The sequence below is a fragment of the Perna viridis genome, chromosome 11 (assembly GCF_037379345.1).
Source record: "Perna viridis isolate PV_CMFRI_1.1 ecotype Kerala chromosome 11, ASM3737934v1, whole genome shotgun sequence".
Classification (NCBI taxonomy): Eukaryota; Metazoa; Mollusca; class Bivalvia; order Mytilida; family Mytilidae; genus Perna; species Perna viridis.
In genome coordinates, this window is record NC_142455.1 from 35904026 (window position 1) to 35923848 (window position 19823).

The 19823-nt window shown below is 30.0% G+C and overlaps 1 protein-coding gene across 13 annotated transcripts in view; it reads right to left on the bottom strand.

Moving 5' to 3' along the window:
• Nucleotides 1-263: 263 nt before the first annotated feature.
• The window catches only part of LOC148603917 (RNA-binding motif, single-stranded-interacting protein 3-like), a 152915-nt gene continuing 133355 nt past the window's right edge, over nt 264-19823 (bottom strand). For 10 of the 13 annotated variants that reach the window (XM_088553422.1, XM_088553418.1, XM_088553421.1 and 7 more), the window contains 7 exons: nt 17101-17320; nt 14522-14628; nt 14249-14307; nt 13717-13864; nt 6760-6870; nt 6269-6336; nt 264-5545 (listed from right to left, as the gene is read on the bottom strand). In XM_088553422.1, the coding sequence (XP_088409548.1) occupies nt 5533-5545; nt 6269-6336; nt 6760-6870; nt 13717-13864; nt 14249-14307; nt 14522-14628; nt 17101-17320 (726 nt within the window). In that variant the 3' untranslated portion in view covers nt 264-5532. Of the gene's footprint in view, nt 5546-6259; nt 6337-6759; nt 6871-13716; nt 13865-14248; nt 14308-14521; nt 14629-17100; nt 17321-19823 lie in introns of all 13 variants that reach the window. The other 3 variants (XM_088553420.1, XM_088553417.1, XM_088553424.1) reach the window with 2 other exon arrangements.

Sequence of the window (19823 nt, forward strand, 5' to 3'; positions counted from 1 at the left end):
CTTTTTGATTTGGTTAGAACCTGTAAGTTTGCTATGATCATTTCAAATATTAGCATGAAAATTGGTGCCCCACAAACAATAATTCTTCAACATCATCATTACACAGATTCCTTATCATTCATTTTGAAGTCTACTGTGTTGTAAACCTGTTTTGTTTTGTGGGAACACAAATTCCATAACAGTTTTCCGCTCATTGAACTATTGTAGGAAAAGAGGCCAGTTCACAAGAGATGTTGAAAATAAAAAAAACACAACACAATAAATTCCTGATGACATCATTTATTCCATTAAGATGAAGTTTTTTTCAGTATGATCAGTCAGACAAGCAATAGATGATTGGTCTCACATAGAACCTTCATTCATGGTCAAGGGAGATAAATCATGGAGAAAAAAAACCTTCAAATATTCAATAATCTAAAAATATTGTTACTCCTGTCATATTTATTTGTTACGAAGATTCTATAATCTACTTTAAGTATGTCACACCTCTTCTGAAAAATTTGGATACTTCTTTCATGCAAGGAACATGTACAATTTGCAGAAATAGTTGCCCTTTAAACAAACAGTGCAGGAAATTTCATTTCAGCAATTTTTTGTTTGTTTACTGGCCATATATTCTCCATGATTACTTGTCCCACAGAGACAAATGATATTCAATATTTACAATATGAAAAAAAAAGAAAATCTAAACTAAGCACTGTAAAAAAGATGATTTTTGTACATATCAATAAAAATTCATGACAATTTTTGAACAATTTGTTGCATATTAACAATCTCGGACAAAAGATGAAAGGCAGACATTGAAAAAACTTGGAATTCAGTAAACACGCAGACAATAACAATGAATTGTACATAAAGTGATAACAAGGTAGACAATAACATAAGGTGCGTTTGACATACGTTACTTTTACCACACTATTCATTTAATGTACACCGGAAATTATAAAGGGAAAAACAGTTCTTATCAATTAACTTTAACTCCTAGACAGTTCTGACTATTTTTTTTTAAGCTGGTCATCAATCCTAGTGTATTTTATTCTTTGTTAAAATTCCTTTACTAGTAGTTCAGAGTATGAAAGAATATTGGTAGATTTGACTGTAGTTTCAAGTTAAACATAACTTAAATATCATAATAATTTGTAAAAACTCAACAATTCCCAAGTTCCCTGCTTGAAATAATAACAAAAGATTATACAGAAGGTAAAGGTCCAAAATCCATAAAATATAGAAAGAAAAAGTGATAACAAAACAAACAAAAACATGAAAGTATATGTATTAAAAAATGACATTTCAATGACTGCTCATGTTAAGTAAAACAATGGATACCATCCGATTTCATAAATTCAATAACACATACACCAACATCTATAAACATTTTAAAATATACTCAACAAGGTTCTTAACTGGTTCACCATATCAATATATAGAATACACAAGGCATAGATTTACACCTATTTAAAGGTGTGTTTGATTAATTTCTGTTTTGCATTCTAATGACCTGATTTAGTGTAAATATAGCAACAATAATGTCTATATATAAGACAGTTAAATATTAAAATAAGTAGAGCTCTTTAGTAAATCTGATAAATTGCAGAAAATCAAGCCTAAATATAGCAGCAAATATAAGACCACTACTAGTAGTGCTCATCCAACATGCAGTGATTTACATACTCTAGAACTTCCTAATTAATGGTTAATTCTGAAACACAAAACTTATTAAGAATTGGAAAAGTTAGGTTAAGTCTGGTAGGTGTACTACATTAACATTATTGTACATATGGCACCAATGTTAAGTGATTTACTATAATGCACTGTAGTTAATTAGTTTTCTGTAAATAGAGAATTCACTAATTCTGAAACAAGAAAACAATGCATTGATTGATGTTGATTAAGGTATTGTGAACTGGCCTGAAGAACAGGTATAAAGCCAACCAGTGCATGTTGTTTGAGCACATTTTTTTGTACTTGGATATACAGATTATACCTATACCTAGTGAGTATTTCAATTAACTGAGGTAATTTTTATGATCCTCTGAGCAAAACAAATTGACAAACTGAACAGAGCACCTACATGTAACACGGTTAAATAAATGAAGATTTGAAACAATATTCTATCATACCTAAAACATGCTATTTACCAGTATTGTCATAGTTACCTACTATAAGAATTCACACAAAATCCAAGCTATTCTTTCATTTATTAATATTTTTTGTCTGAACTTGAAATCATAAGAACAAAATCCACCTAACTTCTTGAATTGTTTTTTTTTTTTTTTTTTTATCTATTGTGAAAAAATATGTCAAATAAAATTGTTCATGATTTCTGGTTTCAAATGACTTGTCTTTACTTGGTGTTGAGGTAAGGTGAGAGATCTGCAATCAAATTATACTAAACTCTTCAATGTCGCTTCTCCTTTCATGTCCATTTAAAAAACCTTTCTTGCATTGAATATTAAGATCATAACCTGAATTAAACAACAATCAATTGATTGGTCAGTTTATAATGTATTCACGATGACCCTTGACACCACCTTACATATTGTAAGATCTACAAATACACAGAAAAAATGGAAACATTGAAGACCTAATTTCAATCAAACTGAGAAATGTGGGGGTGGACAGAAGGAGGGGGGGCTTAACAGTTCTCATTTTACTTCTCTTATACTCCCACTTCCCTCCCTAAATTTGGAAAGCAAAAAATTTCCCATCACTTTAATGCCTGTTCCTATCCAGGCCTTACCCTCATTCCAGGCCCCCTGTTGTTCCTATCCCCTCACTCCAGCCCCCTGTCCAGTGTACAAGGGATCTATTGCCATACCAAGTCAACTGACAAGTGAAAAACTTGGATGGTGAACCAACATACATATAATACAATCAAAACAACAAATCATAAAAACAAAAACATGATCTATAAATGAAATGTCTATCTACATACTAACATGAGTGACCTTAATGTCAAGCACTAAATTATTCCTTCACTAAAAATCAACAGTTCACATTAAAAAACAATAAATCACAATAGGTAATGTAATGCCAGCATTTTGTTCGACATCTGTTCCTCAGTGTGAGGAATGCCCCTGCCCTTCCAACTCGGCTGGTTAACTACATGTTAAATGCAGTGATGTAAAATCATTCAAACACTCTCAAAATACTGCCATGCATCTATTTGGACTTAGCTTGAAACTATACAATCATATCCTTTAATTTCAATCTTTTAACAGATTTGAAATATTTTTCTATATATTTTCTGTTTTTACTGAAAGAAGACAACATATGTCCTATGACCTAGTTATGGGAGTGACAGGCAGTGAGGTGTCTTACAGGAATGGGGTTTAAAGAGAGGTAGAATTTTACTCGGAACACATATTTTTTGCAAATAAAACTAAATATTGCTGTAGTTCACAAGGGGAGATAAATGAGTGCATTTTTATGTTTTCTCAACAAGTTGTCATTTTCCCAATTCGAAAAGTCTTACTAAGTATAACTAGAATACAGTCTTATTCAAAAGTCCTCTCTTGATTTATGTACTTGTATATCTTTACTCTGACCTAAAGGTCAAAGGGCAGGGGTCAAATTAAACTTATAAAATGATTCTATGGCAATCCCAATGAAACACATAAAATAAATCCACATTCAATAAAATAATAAATCATAACAAAATGATACAAATGTATCAACATTATTCAAATGGCTTAAAAGAGCAAAATAAAAAATAAAATGGTAAAAATTGACCACAGTTAAAAAATAATGATGAAATTAAACTATTTACAAAGTATCCATTCTCCCAATCTTATTTACAATTGCCTCAAAATGCACCAAGTGCAAACAACACATTTAAAATATACCACTTCTTCTATAATTCTGTTGCATTTTGCAACTTTTATATAAGTATAAGGCTTTCATAATAAGTTATCTTTAAACAGTATAATAATTTACTCTTAAGCGCTATATCCTAAGTGGCAAGTGATGTGAATACTAAAGCATGGGATGGACTTCGGTCTACGAATCACAGACTTATAAAATCAAGTATGTGAACCTACATGCATGTAACATGCATTGATAAAAAGAAAGTCCATTCTCTTTCCCATTCCAAATTTTCAATTCTTATCCAATTTTTAAGCATGTTGTCTATATTTGTATGACCCATCCATGTTTTCTAATATTCCATCTTCATCTCTGTAATAATGAGTTATACATTTCCAGTAATACATTCATTCAATAGATAACATAGCCATCATACATATTTTTGTTAAACTTCTGTCACAAATTAAACATCTGTGGCCACTTATCTAGATTTATATCTACCATGCATTTGGATGCCAAAATATATCTCTATGGTTAGTAACTTATGGTAATGCCCAAACTTCACAATTTCAAGTAGACTTATGTTATGCTAGAAGTTATCAACTTGAAAAGAGTTAAAATACAATTAAAAGCATTTTAAAGTGGATAATTTGTTCATCTATGGTGACCATGATTATCTTTTCCTTATTAAATACATATGTACTCATTTCACTGAAACATTAGTCTACTTTGTCTTTTGTTCTGTATGAGCAACTCCAATCCCCCCTACAATACATAAAAATGACAAAATTTACAGCAATGTAGACAAACTTGTAAAGTTTGCATGTTTCATAAAACATTGTTTCTAAGACAGCAGCACAACAAATATTTTTGATTGGAAAGAAAAAAAAAACAGGATGAGTTAAGTACATAAAAAACAAGTAAACATCCATGAATGCAATATTTTTTTTGAGAATTTCTCTTGAAACTCCACAAAATCAAATGGGTAAAAACCTTCACATCTCAAAATGTCTGGTATCAATACCTTAAAAATAAAAACTGCATTCATGAAAGTTACTTGTTCAATAAGTTTTTTTACCGGGAAATTATAATAAACAGATCTTTGGCATTATGCTAAGTAATATAGATATACCGTATATCAGTAAACAACATAGAAATCAGCTTTCATAACAATTTATCTCTTGGTGTCATCATTATTATAAAAACAATGTTTGATGTTAAACCGGAAAAGAACATTTTCTATTCATCTGATGAAAACAATACATTTAAATCTTAAAATCATATACTGTTAATTTCAATAAATGAATCACACTACCCTATCTAATCTAAAATACCTAGCAAATGTCAATTGTTCAAAAAAGTCTGTATAAGAGTTCTAATGTTAACAATATTTTAGTCATTTTCTCCTCTAATTTATGTTTGTCTTCAGTACCAAAGACATTTCTGTAGTTAAAAGTCCAAAATATAAAAGAATAGAAAACAATAAACAATCACTGGCTTAACAAGAAATATAACAAAAATATAAACATTGACAAAACTACCGGTAATTCTAATAGATATATAATGGTTTTTGAGTAGTTACTAACAAAACACTGAAGGATTTAAAAAAAGGATGACAAATTCATGAGGTAGCGTTTGTGAAATTATAGATAGGAGGAAGCCATTGTTCATTGCTGTACATTGCTGTGTTTTGTTGTTCCTTTTGGTTATTAGTGGCACTTTGGTTCTTTATGATGTGAATCTGAAAATGAAAGATCACAATTACTAGGTCATTCTTGGTGTATCTTAGATATTCCAATATTGTTGTGTATATGAGCTTATACTAAATGAATGGAATAGCCCATGAAGGATTTTTCAGGACTAACGTGTTGAAAAATTGCAAATTTCAAGTAGAGCTTGTTTCAGGGTCATATGAAAAGTTGATAGTAATTTTGTTTATTTGTAATGATTATTTATATCAGTAAATCAGTGATAATGTCACTGTTACTTTTTAATTTTCTCCACTTATAAGCAAGAATCAACCTCACTTTTTATATTCTGCAGAGTAGTCGTTTTTCACTTTTAGAGAATGCAAACTTTTTTAACAAATTTTTCAAAGGGAAGTTATACCCACCAACATCCTGCCACCTGGACGGCTGTCTCATTGGGGAAAAGGAAAACACAAAACATTTTTCTTGGAAACTTAAACTATTTTCAGTTTGGTAAGGACCTGAATGGTTTGAAATAAATTATATATAAGTATTCATGTACTTACCGTGGCTCTAATAAATAGAATATTTGAATTAAAAGTTTACTGCTGTCTATTGATCCAATTTGACAGTAAACCATTCTGTCGTAATGACAAATTTGTACAAAGTTTCCTCCCTTTGCTTAAAATCTAGAAAAACAAAGCCAAAGTCGGGAATATGAAAAAGGACTATAGTTGACAAGTGATAATCTATAAATAGCTCCTTACCGTACTTACGTAGACGGAGTGGATGTTAGTACTTGATAATGTTGTTGTAAGGCATCTTCAGTGGTCAAACCATGTTCCTGTAATATCATTTTCTCTTTAAAGAATATCACCACATCAAGAAATTTAACACTTTCCACATATCATGCTATTCAATATCATAATTTTGATGGCTTATAGTAATTTTAGTGCAGAATTTTGACATTGCCTTCAATTATTAGCTTTTTTTTTCAAACAAATGTTTCATTCAATTCTTGCTATTAATTTTGTTCTTTTTTCTAGTTATAAAAAAAACTTTTATTGGTTAGTTGTATTGAAATATTTCTGTAACTCTTATATACTATATGTATACAATTTGGATTTTTTGTTAAAAAGACCAATAAAGTCTTTCAAGTAGTTTTCTTTCACATGTGTCAGTTTAACTGTCAAGTTGTAATTTTTTTTTAGATATACAATTTTAGGTCTCATAAAAATCATGATCCAGTATGAAACAGATCAGAGACCTTTAGGGCACTCACGTCAATAGGAAGTGGTTGTAGAATGGTTCCAGCCTGACCGAGTGCAGCTGTACTGGTGGCATATGGAAGTTGATAAGCTGCATTACCAGCTAGATACTGAAAGAAAAAAGTAAATAATATATAGAAAGTCTGCAGTAGTCAAATTTACAGAATATTAACAAACTCCATTTAAGAGGATAAAATAAAAGAAAAAAGAAAATATAAGATATATTCAAATGCATAACCTATAAATAGAAAGTGGACATTCCATAACTAGTACCAATACTCTGCAAATAGATAAATGTTCTATAAATAGATAGATAAATGTTCTATAAATAGATAATTAAACTTCATGCCTGATCACAGTAGACAATTTTCATAACATTGTTTATTTTTAACCACCTCAAACTTTGAACAATATCTAAAAAATCATGCTCAAGATAGAATGCAAATCATATAGAATAATATGCAGTATTGAGTCATAATAATACACATAACACTTGATTATACAATAGGTTACAAAATCTAAAGTAAGCAGTACCTTCAGTGCTTTGATTTTGTCAATTTATTCACTTCGAAAATATTTTCATTGGTATGTAAAAGATCTTGAATAGGACTCCCTTTACGCTAAAAATACTGCTTTGGAACACCAGTAGTATAATTTCTGTTCTAAGGAAGTGGTACAAGTTCAAGAAGATGCCTATAACATACCCCATATGGAAAATGAGAAATTTCAGAATTTCAAAACTTCAATAATAAAGTACTAAATTGTACCTTTTTATCCTGATAATTTTAAATGTTTTGTACATTTTTATGAAGCATTAATCAGGCTTCTTCTTGTTTTTATTCAGATACTGAGTATTACAATGTTAACATAGGACCAGCTAATTATACTGAAAATATGTCAATATTTCACAATGATCTATTCATTATCACTACTCACAAGAAAAATCAACTCACAAATCTAAATTGTGAAATGCACATATTTTCAGTAACTAGTGTCAAATTACGAATGAGTTTATAGTCATTTCAAAAAAGACCTTGGTGAATTAGACAGTTCTCATTTTGATAAGAAATTTCAATCAATGTAATTTGACACATATTTTGACAGAGGTACAATATAAATATATGAATAAAATGTGTAAAGTATACAAAAATACAGAGTGTACAATAAATATTTACAGTGCTGGGTGAAGCATTAGTGGTATGAAATTGTGTACACACTAGGTTTTATATGTGTGCACACCAATATACATGTGTACACACATGGATTGAAATCAACATCATAGCAATGTAAAATTTACAACTATGTGGCAAAACATCATTCACATCTGGATTCAGCTTTCATTTGCTAAATTAAAGCACAAATTTCTACTTTTTTTTTTTAAATTTGGATGTCAATTTTGTTAAACCAAAAACAGACTTTAACACAAATAAGTATTTCTTAAAATTTTTAAGTTGACTGCTATTTCTATGAGATGATTTCCATAATAAGGTATATATACATAATTAACTGAGAAACTACTAAGCTGTGCAAATAAAAGCTAATTCCATGCTTACAAACGTAAATAAAACTTCAATATAAATTGCAATGGATATATATATTTGTACAAAGCAATAGAGTACACAGTTCAATATATATATGTATATATATGAAAAAAACCAACACCAATCTTTATTTACCAAAATATGCTGTTATCTCAGTAACCAAAAGGACGTTTGGTGTATATAAACTGGTATCATCTAGGTTCTTAGCATCCATACTTCCTTTCTGACTGTTGTATATCATGACATCAAGTTGGTCAGGCCTTGGATACAGGCTAACAGTCCATTATTGGAAAGTAGTATCTGTAACTTAGATAATCTGTGACCCCGAATACATACAGGATCTTCCTGATGAAACCATCCAATAAACAAAACTGTCTTGTCACCATCAAAGTCTTCTTCTTCAATACTACCATAAGTCCTTCTGTTTGTATTTATTTGTGTTTTGTAATGTTGCTTTTTTCACTAGTTTCATTTCATGTATAAATAAATATTATAAAAAGAAAAAAATGGAGGCAAATGTTCTGACAAATGACTTTATTTTCCATGAAATCATTATGACAACAATGTCATTGTTAACAAATTATGTCAACAAAGGCAGACAACTCTTGTTCGAATAGTTTATTCAAAACACCTAATAAAAATAATGTTAGTGTACGTCATGGATATACAGATGGTCAATTCAAAACTGTGTATGCAATACTAATGTGACAAGGAATGGTATATCTGCCCTAGAATTGTAAACAATGACTTAAACAAATTGTTTTTTTTTACAGGTTAACCTTTTGTTCCTTCCGGAAAGGTGCTTCTTAAATACCAAAACAAACAAGAGTTGCATGCTTACATACAAACTGCACTGCAAGTACAGCACATGTAAAAATAAACTATCTTCATTTGTAAAAATAAGTGAAAAATTCCTTGGTCTATTAAATAAAGCAATTCAAAATAAAAAATAAAAATATGAAATGTTCATGGTATGATTTCTACCTACTTATGGAAGACAAGTTAAAGAAATAGTGCTACACCAGATTTGTTCTCATGCACTTTTATTACTAAGGTTGAATTGTATCATTTTAACAGGCTCCATCAAAATGTCTTTTTAAAGTAAGTAATTATTTGAAGAATGTCTAAGTCATGTTCATTAACATTGTTAAAAAATATGTATAGACATAAAAGGGGAGGTAATAAAATAACATTTTCTACTTTAAAACAACTGGTACCTAACCCTAAATTTGCAATATCAAATCTGGTAACAGCATTCCTTTAACATTAAATCTATTTACATTAACTAACCATCACCAAAATGAAGTAAAAATGGGCATGAATATCTGGATGCAGTCCTCTAAATTCTATTGACATGTACAAATTCTGAATTAAAATTACAGAAAAAAATTGAAAATCAAAAACCAATGGATTAAAATGATCAAGAAACCAAAATAGAAAACTATGAGGGCTGCATACAGGGTTTTGCAAATGAAATATGAACAAAAAATGTGAAATTTTGGATTTACAGAATTTGCTACCACGACAAAATATCTATATACAAGTTGTAGAAACAGTTTGTAAATAAATAAGATAAAAAAAACCTGAAAAAAGGTTGTTAGATAAGAAATAGAAAGACCATAATAGAAATTGAATATAAACAAATAAAAACACTGAAATAATATGGGAGATTAATAAGAACATTTCAATGTCACTGGTGTCATAGATTATAATATTAGAGCCAACTCCATAATATTATGAAGTGACAAATAAAAAAAAATTCTCTAAACATCATATGTTTGTATAAAAATGGATTTTCTAGTATTTAAAGAGACAAATTCTTGCTCTGCTAACAGTATACATTTATTTTTTAAAATAATAAAATAATTTTTGCACCGAATAAATGTGTATTATTTTTATTCTATACATTTTATGCCATTTTCGAGTATACATCATGTCATAAGTAGATTCACCTTTTCATTTGTGCCACAAACTTGACCACCATAACCTATTTCCCTACTTTCAAGGGGAAATCAATGTTGTTAAGTATTATAATCTTAAAATCAAGATTGAAGAAGAAAAATTATTTGACATTAGATAGATTTTACATTTTTAGTGGAATTTGACTTGTGTACCCTAGGTTTAATATATATCTATCTACCTATTTCTTGTAGGGGCAAAACTATGGCAGACCCAAATTCATTTACACAATATGAATCTTAGCACCACTGGTAAATGCTTGGATTTGATTATTGCTACCATATTATAAAACTATACTGCTTAACGAAGTGGTTATAAAGTTCTATATATAGAAACACAGTGATAATATGGAATAATATCAGACACATCACAAAAACTGATCCTTAGAATCATCAGAGGTAGCACTTTAGGTGAGGATTTGAATGATATACAGGTAAACATCAAACTGGCCTAACTGGCTTTGCCATCACTTTCTAACTCCATTAATTAATATATTGATTAATTAGGGGCAAGGTTTTTCATAAATGTTAAGAATAAATTGATATATAATTTTCCCATAGCCTATTTTCTTCTCTACAATGCAATTTTTAACAGCAACTTAAAAATGTATTAACAAGATTATAGTTCTAAGCCAACAAAACAAATTTAATAGTTTATACATGCTTCAAACATGTTAAAGATATATTCAATAAAAAAAACCTGAGTATTTTTGTTTTGATGAAAAAAATTGAATAAAAGGTCTTCATAAATTAAGTACCACTTTATAACATACATAATTCAAGTGCTTAAGAAAACTACATGATTTCTGTTTTTTTGCATACGAAATTCTATACCAAATTAAGATGAAATTTCAAATGTATTAAATAAAATACACACTACAGAATGTCATGATCTCGTTAAAAAATGAAATAAAGATATAGCAATCTATTTGTTCAACATCTTGAAGTTTAGTACTTTTTGCTTATTAGAGTAAATAACAATTTGACAAAATTGAAATTAGGTTTGTCAACACAAATAGTTTAAATCAGAAACTGACAGTGAAGTCTAATTAAGTTTGATGAGTCTAATAACAAAACCCTTGCTTTTAAACCAGACATAAAAATGTGCATTATACAAGTACACAATCTAACATGAAGAGTCTCATGCATGTGCTTTGTTCTAAAACATTCCAAATTCAACATGAAATTATCTACAATTATTTACATTTGCATAGATCAGAGTCTTCAGGATGCTTAACTCTTAAAGCATAAATGATCTCTATCACAATGATGTTTATTTATTTGAAAGCATAAATCTGATTCGCTTTGATGTATTTTAATATATTCTTTTGTAACTGAAACCATTTGGCTATTCTACAAAGTATATTTTATCAAGCATGCCGTATTACATAGGAACAATAGCCTTGTCATGCCTCTAGAAAATGTCCAAGCAAAGGTCTAATCTTTTTTAAAAATAGTTTTAGCATGTTGAATTAAATTCAACCTGATTAAGTATTATGTGCCAATATTTGACTATTTCAAGCATTCCAAAAAAAAAAAAACCACATTCAAGAAGAAGAAAAGATAAAATAAACAAAAATTGAAGCCACTCAGGCTGTCACTGCAAGTGGTAAATATTACTAAAGTTCAGAAGTCTGCAAAATCATAATATTGCAAGAAAAAAACACTTCCAGAGGGAATTTCAAATAATTCAAAGTTTGTTCTTAGCATTATGAATGAAAATTAAATACAGTATTGTGATGATTGAGGTTTCCAACTTGCAGTAGTAGCAGACAACAGTAAAGGAGTAAGTTTGAGGTGATTGTACAACTACTACATGTTAATACATTGCCCTAGACATATCATTGCCCTACCGAGCCTTGGGATATTTGTAACTGTCCCATTTGAGTAGATAAAGAGGGTAACGTGGACTGCATACTTAGGGAACCAGTATACATCGTTGAAGTTGGAACAATCTGAAATCAGAACCAGACCTATTGTCCATTATGCTAGCATTAAAATTTAACAATTTTGTTAGTAACGTTCCAAAATATTAGACACGATGCTAGCAATAGGTCCAAAATAAATTTGCAACTTAAAAAAAATGCTACAAGCAGTGAAAAAATAAAAGCTGACAAGCATTTCCCATTCCAAGTGATTTATTTAACATAGAATAATTTGTAAAAAGAAAATAATTCTGATGAAATAAGTTAAAAAGACTTTAAAAAGGACAGCTCCACTCCCAAGTCTTCTGAAGGCAGACGATTGTCAGGCTGACAGCCAGGAATAATCAAAAAAGAGAAAATCTCACATAGTTTAAATGCATTCTAATTTCATTCAAAAATAAAATGTTGACTAAAACGAAGCCAGCCAAGCAGTAATAACACATTAACATCTGACCATTATTCAATGCTTCCTTCTCTTTGGACACTTTCTCAAAAATAAAGTCAGTAGCATCTGTTTACATCAAGAAATGTCCAGAAGAAGAAAGGTACTAATCCATGTAGTCTAGATGCTTGAATATTACATTGGTTAATAGGTACACACAAGCACACTTGTGAGGAGATCTGAATTACATTTTGTGACAATGTCATAATCAACTTGTTCTGAAAATTTGGCACATGTGCATAAGATCTGTTCTATTCATATTTCTGCACTAAAGTAGAAGGTTAGATAAATTTAATAAACTATTGTTACTATGGACACTTGAAAGTGAATTTGGTATTATACAATACTTCTAATGTTTGAACATGAATTAAAAGCCTTATTTTTCATATACCCCTATTGAAAGAAAGAGAATTATATGAAAGCGGCTTCTAATATCAACACTAAGTTACAGAACATTATGGTTTTAATCACATTCAAATGTCCCTTTGAATTGTTAGCTTTATTACTCTAATAGGTTGAACACATTGTAAATGTAAGCCCAATATAATTCCAGTTACAAAATCAATTATTGCATCATTCAAAGACTTTGGTAACAACACACTCATACATGGTTTTGTAAAGATGGTCAAATATCAACTAAAAAAATTATAACTACCCTATACAAAATGTAAAAACTAAACAAAGAAACAAATGAATGAATAAAATGATCAATCATGTACTTAATGATAAATTTTCCTAACAAACTACATTCAACTAATGTTTGACATAGGAAAAATCTTCTATATATATATACCCTTTCTCATATAAAAAAAAAAAACATTATTTCAGAGACTTTCCAACTTTCGAAAAAAGCTATTTTAGTCACTGAGAAAGGAGCATATATTATTAGAAGTATTTCTTCCAAACCTAACCATAACTTTACTTCATTTTTAACATGTATAATTGCAGTTCATCCACATTTAAACAATATAAAAAATCATTTGTTCATCAAGTCCATTCTAAATATAGATCACGACCTGGTTTTCTACTTTCAATTTGACGGATCAATCAAACCAGTGGTCTGTCCACTATAAAAAGAAAACGGGCTTACATGAGCCATGGGCGGTTGTACGATATATCCACTTGGGTGTACCCATCCAGCTGTTGCCGCGTTCTGGACTTGGTACGTTGTCTGGGGGGTAGTGGCCATAGAGTATCGTGGAAGAAGGCCTTGCGTCATTAATTGCTGTGCAGCAAGACTAAAAATGATAAAATACACTGAAGTATAAAGATCAAAGTTTTACTGACATCTATTAATTACATAATAGAACACAAAAAACATTCTGCTAACTATAAAGTGTATTTTATATCTATCGAATACATGAAAGAACAGAACAAAAATAATAAATTGCATCATGCTTTTTATTCTGTGGAAACACTATCAATCTATTTTTATGTTGATGTATAAGTATATAGCAAAAAGCAGAAGAAACACACTTTATGAAACATTAACAAAAACCTTAAAAAAATGATAAGTTGTAAATTCACAACTAAACCAACACATCTGGTAAAGTGTTTAACTGAAACTGAAAGTCAGCACTTTAAAATAGATTAGTGAAATTCTGAATATCTTGTTGACTTACCCATTTTGTTGAGCGAGTACACTAGCTTGATCAGTATAGGCTGCTGTAGGAATTAATAACTAGAAAAAAACCAAAAGAAATATTCACAATGAGGTTATCTCCCTTTTACCAGATAGTATACAGAATTTTTATCATATCAGAAAAGTACATAATTTTTTGTGCTAACCCAGTAAGGAAGAAAAGAATTAAAATTCTTTAATCTCCTTTCACATACTTTATGCAACTTCACTTTTGTAAAACTTTCATGTCTAATGACATGTTTTGCCTACTTACATCTCTAGTTGCATCTGTCCAGATTTTGGTAGGAATAGTAAGGGGCTGTGGTGTCTTTTTCTTATTTCCACCATCAGCAAATTTGACTATTAAAGGTTCTGTGCATCCTGTTAAAACAGAAAATTTGATACATTAAATACACTTTCTAATAGGAATAATTTTTAAGAGTATTGGTACACATTAAAAATAAACAGTGTTTTATTTTAACCATCAGGTATTAGTTTAAAATAAAGAGAAATTTAATATCTTCAAACCACCAAATAAATGTTCAAATAAAAAACAAAACATTGAATGAATGATTCTGATAGAATTTTATAAGTACAGAATAATTTAATTTCAGAAGTAACATGTTTTTTGACTTGATCAGGTGATGTATACCATGACGCATTTGTTGTGTTTCACCATATCTGTTCCCTGTTCTGAATATCATGCAAAGCAGATTATTTTCAAGTGTGCACAACTGGTCTTGAGGTAATTTAAAATAAACAGAAAATATTATAGTCATTCCTTAATTATATAATGAAGATATGGGGGAAGACAACTTTCATTCCATTAACCATACACATAATTTCTAGTTTAGCAGGTGTACTTTTTGCACTCCCACACAAACTTAAAATGTCAAAATATTTAGTGGTTACCATAGCAACAGTTTGACAAATGATGTAAAATATATCTGGTAAAAACATGGTTCACATCAGAACAACAAACCATTTATTATACTTGGGTTATCTCCCCCTTATATCATAATAAAATCTCCATTTAAATGGGGGCAATACCTACCTACTGTGTTGTTATGGTTTGATAGCAAAATCAATTTAGAGATATCCAGGGTGTTGCTAAATTAATTTTAGAAATTTAACGACCACCAAATGTTATTTTGAGCCTTCCTAGTCATAATTCTGAAAGAAATTTTTCAAAGAATCCAAAACAAATCATTGAAAAATGTAGTTTTTGTGACAGACTTTTCGCCTTTTTCAACACTGTTAAAAGGCAATAAGATAATAGTTTTGTTTGCCCCAGCAGGTAGCCGTGAACCATGTAAGCTTTAGGTAATGTATACAATATTTAAAATGCCAAGGTATTCAAGAAGGCATTCCTCGTTAGGATGGATAGGCTGTCAACCTGAAGTCGTGCTTTTATTATGTTAATGAGTGTCAAGCTTCACCGAAATTTCACACAACAACGCTATGAATGATTATTATGAAGTGTTGTCGTGAATAAACATATAAATTTTATTATATATATTTAAAGTGCACCATGTGGGCTTTTTATCTTTTAAACTGGTTAAATTCTTTTTGAAACAGCTTTTGAATGTATTTAAAAACATGTGTACTGAAAGTCTAATGTTTACAGAACAGAACATGAATTGTATCTACACAGTACCATTAAAATTATGATAAATGAAAATACTGAAGAATTTCCCAGGAAATTTCATGGTATTAGTACATGTAAAACAACATGTTACAATACTGGTACCCCTTTCCATTACTTGTATCACTGATTTATATGAGGATATGTTGACGAGATATTATAACCTATTATCAAAGTAAACAATCTTGTTTTAAAAGGGGGTGACATTTGATACTGCATTGCTTTTGTATGGAATATTAAAACTCTTGGCAATACGAGCCTAATAATTAAAAGATAAAATCAAAGAACTAGAAAGTATGGCGATGTCTTCTAGTTAAAGTTCATTTGATATGATAATTATCTGTACATGTCTTTATAAAAATTTGGCAATTAAAAGTTTTAATTAATTTTTTTCATGATATTCATGTGATGCAACTGGTTATGGCAGAATTATCACTACTTCAACTTATGGCCAAAACAAATAAATAATCTCCCCTTTAATTATTTACCCAATTATGGTATATATTTATTGAAATCCTTGAAGGAACTAAAACATTGCTTTTGCCATCTTTTTATTTGGAATAATACATGACATAAGTTTAAACAATTGTCAGGACATTTGATCTAACCCCCTTTAATACCACTGAACACAGTTCTTTTTTTAATTGGGGCATTCCTTAAAATAACCCTATGTCATTCTCAATAAACTCTAATTCTGTTTGGATGAGAAATATTTTCTTTTTGATCACAAAACTGATTATTGAACAAATAGTTCTCAATAAATTTAAATTGAAAGTAAATACTGTACTCCCTGAAGGTAATTTTTGAAGACTTTGTTTTTGTTGTACTGGCATTTATTTGATGATTTTCTGGTCAAGTAGTTTATGTCAGGGCTGTGTTTGTCACTAGGTGGGCTCAGGAATGTACAGCTATGTTTCTGAACCTTGAGGGGTTTTGATGGTAGTAATCACAGACAAATGTTTTGAAGGACATCTGTTTATATAATTCACCTTTGATTAAGACTAAAATGGGTAATTTTAAATGACACTAAAACCTAGAGATGGATCTTGGCCATTCATGATGTTTCACTTTATTTACAAATGACATTCCTCATTCTTTTCTTTTTAACACTTAGGTGCCAAAGTGTTCACGAAAATACAATTTTTCTGGAGAGGTTTTTTTTTTCCAGTAAGAAAGCTTCTCTATACCTCATATATAATGTAACTTACCAGGAACAAGTTTCCCATTAAAAGCTTGGACTATTTGCTCACACTTCTCTTTCGATTCCATCCTAGCAAATCCTACTCCTTTAGAAACACCGTCTGGGTTCCTCAGAATACGTGTAGAGATTACTGTACCATACTCTTTAAACATATTTTCTAAGTGTGTCTCTGTGTATTGTATTGGCAAATTGGCAATGTATAAATTTGTTGGATCTTGTTCCTGTTGCTGTAATTAGAAATAAAAAATAATTCTCATAAAAATCAGAGTTCAGAGAAGGCAAAACGCTGGAAAGACATAATATCTAAGGAATAAACAGACAGACCTACAGACAAGCATGTCATAGTTACTCCAATACACTATGAGCTGAGTGAAATTCTGACATCACTTACACTCCAAACAGTGTAATCAAATTGAGAATGGGCTTTCAATGACATGAATAGAGTTCATAGCCTTAAGTCAGAAAAATACAGGACTTAAGTGTTTTTTTAACATAATTATGTTGTACCCAGGAGCGTGGTGGGCATGCACCTCCCCCCTAAAATTTACAAAGCATCGTTTTTCAGGGGTAGATTTAGGCGGCTTTAGGTTGAAACTTTAATTTCACACTTTTTGTACTACAAAAGATATCAACTCTAGAAGAATATTTCAAAAATTTAACATAAAAAAAAATTTCACTTGAAATTTTAACTGTGTGCTCCCTCTAATCTAAAATCATGGATCCTCCCCTGGTACCTTTATAAATTCAATAACATTTTTGGAGTTCCATTCCATTTGATGATACTTAAAAGATCATGAGATATATTTGTGATTTTTGGACAATAAACCGGATAGGAAGTCAAACATTCATTGTACCACACTGTAAGAACTCAAATGACCTTTCACTAGTCACCAGATAACCTTTTAATAAAGAACTTTTTCCCCTAATTGATTCTGAAGTGAAGTGGCAGACAAAAGCTCTCTTTTTACCCATTATAAATGACCCTAATTATAAATCTACTAAGTTTTCCATTTAACCATTATAGCACCTATATATCTTTCTGTAAATTGAAAATTGCATAGCACAGATTAAGGCCTGTCTGATCTTAACCAATAAAACAATATTGTCAATTTTCTCAATAGATCACCATACTGAAAATTAACCTTTAATAATTGGTGTTTTTTGTTGCTTGAAAATATACAGACAGAACTATATTGAGTTATAAATCAGTAATGTAACTATTTACAATTTACATAAAATAAAGAGAAAGCCAAGCACCGTTCTGTGCAGTTCACTACACTGCTCATTTGCCATCTAATTTCATCTGACAATGACAATTTATTTCATGTCACATTTAATAAAATAACAGAAAACAACATTGACCAAGAACATGCAAGCCATACAATTATAAAATCAATTTTCCAAGAGCCAGCACTTTCCTGTTTTGAGGCGTCAATAAACCGTCTAAAAAGGTTCCATTCTACGTGTCAATCAGGAAGAAAAGGTTTCCATTACTAGGGGTGCAATTGTCATTTTACCAAATAAGATGTGATTTTTATCCATTTGATATTTGGATATTAAATTCCATATGGAAATAGCATTTGACTAGCAGACTAAATGAACAATACCATGAATAAATGATCAAATAAATAGTTAAAGTTCATCAAACAAATAGTGAGAATAATTGGTTCTTATTTTCACCAATACAATTAGGTGACATGGTACAAGTTAAACTGCACCTATAATGCAAGAGAGCCTCGATTAAGAGGCTAAATACAGAAATAAAATTAGACCCTACTTAATAAAGTAATAGAATTGGGTGAAACTTCCTGGTTACAAAGGAAGAAAAATGCTGTATACCCTTGAAATCCATAGGTTAACTAGATAAACTTCATAATTAAAAAATGCCAATAATGATTTAGACCTTTGTCTGCTGAATATGATTCCATTCTGAATAAATTTTAGACATGATGCAACAGTACACTTGACAAGAAGAACATTTATTGAGCAAGTACAGCACACCAGAAATTTGATTGGTGAATTATACAAACCTTGTCTTCACTTGATGATCAATTACATGTATTCATTCTTTTAATTAAAAAATTTAGGTCTCATGCTGAGCTACTTTCTGTACATCAAATTGCTTATAAATAGTGCAGGAAATTGCTTTCTATATTCAATACAATTATTAATAAAGCTGTAGTATAGTTATAAACAAGGAACGTTTACAATATCCATTGGAATTAGTTAGGTTGCACAAGTTTCAGAATTTAATCCACAAATTCGCCAAAGAATGTAATTCTCTAACATTATATTGTCTCAATTTTATCAAATTATATCATATCTTGTACATCTGATGCAACAGGAATGCACAGCTGCGACTGTTGTTGATAAAATTAAAATTCAATATGACGATTTTAATCTCAGATGATAGACCAACTCACTTTATGGTGTCTAAGTTACAAAGTCATATATCTAATGTAAGACCTGTGTAATCTCATAACTAACTTAGTGAGTTATACCTTAATTAAATTCTTAGGCAATTTTACCAGTTAAGTGGATCAATATCAAAAATAAAAATATAATTTTTATAATGATATTAAGATTAGAATCTTTACCCAACCACAGAGTGGAATCGCTAACAACTGTGTAGTGAAAATATTAACATGTGTTTCCAACCACCACACCTTTGCAATAATAATGTTATTTTTTGCACAAAAATGTAAATTACTACTGAAGGTTAACTCCCTA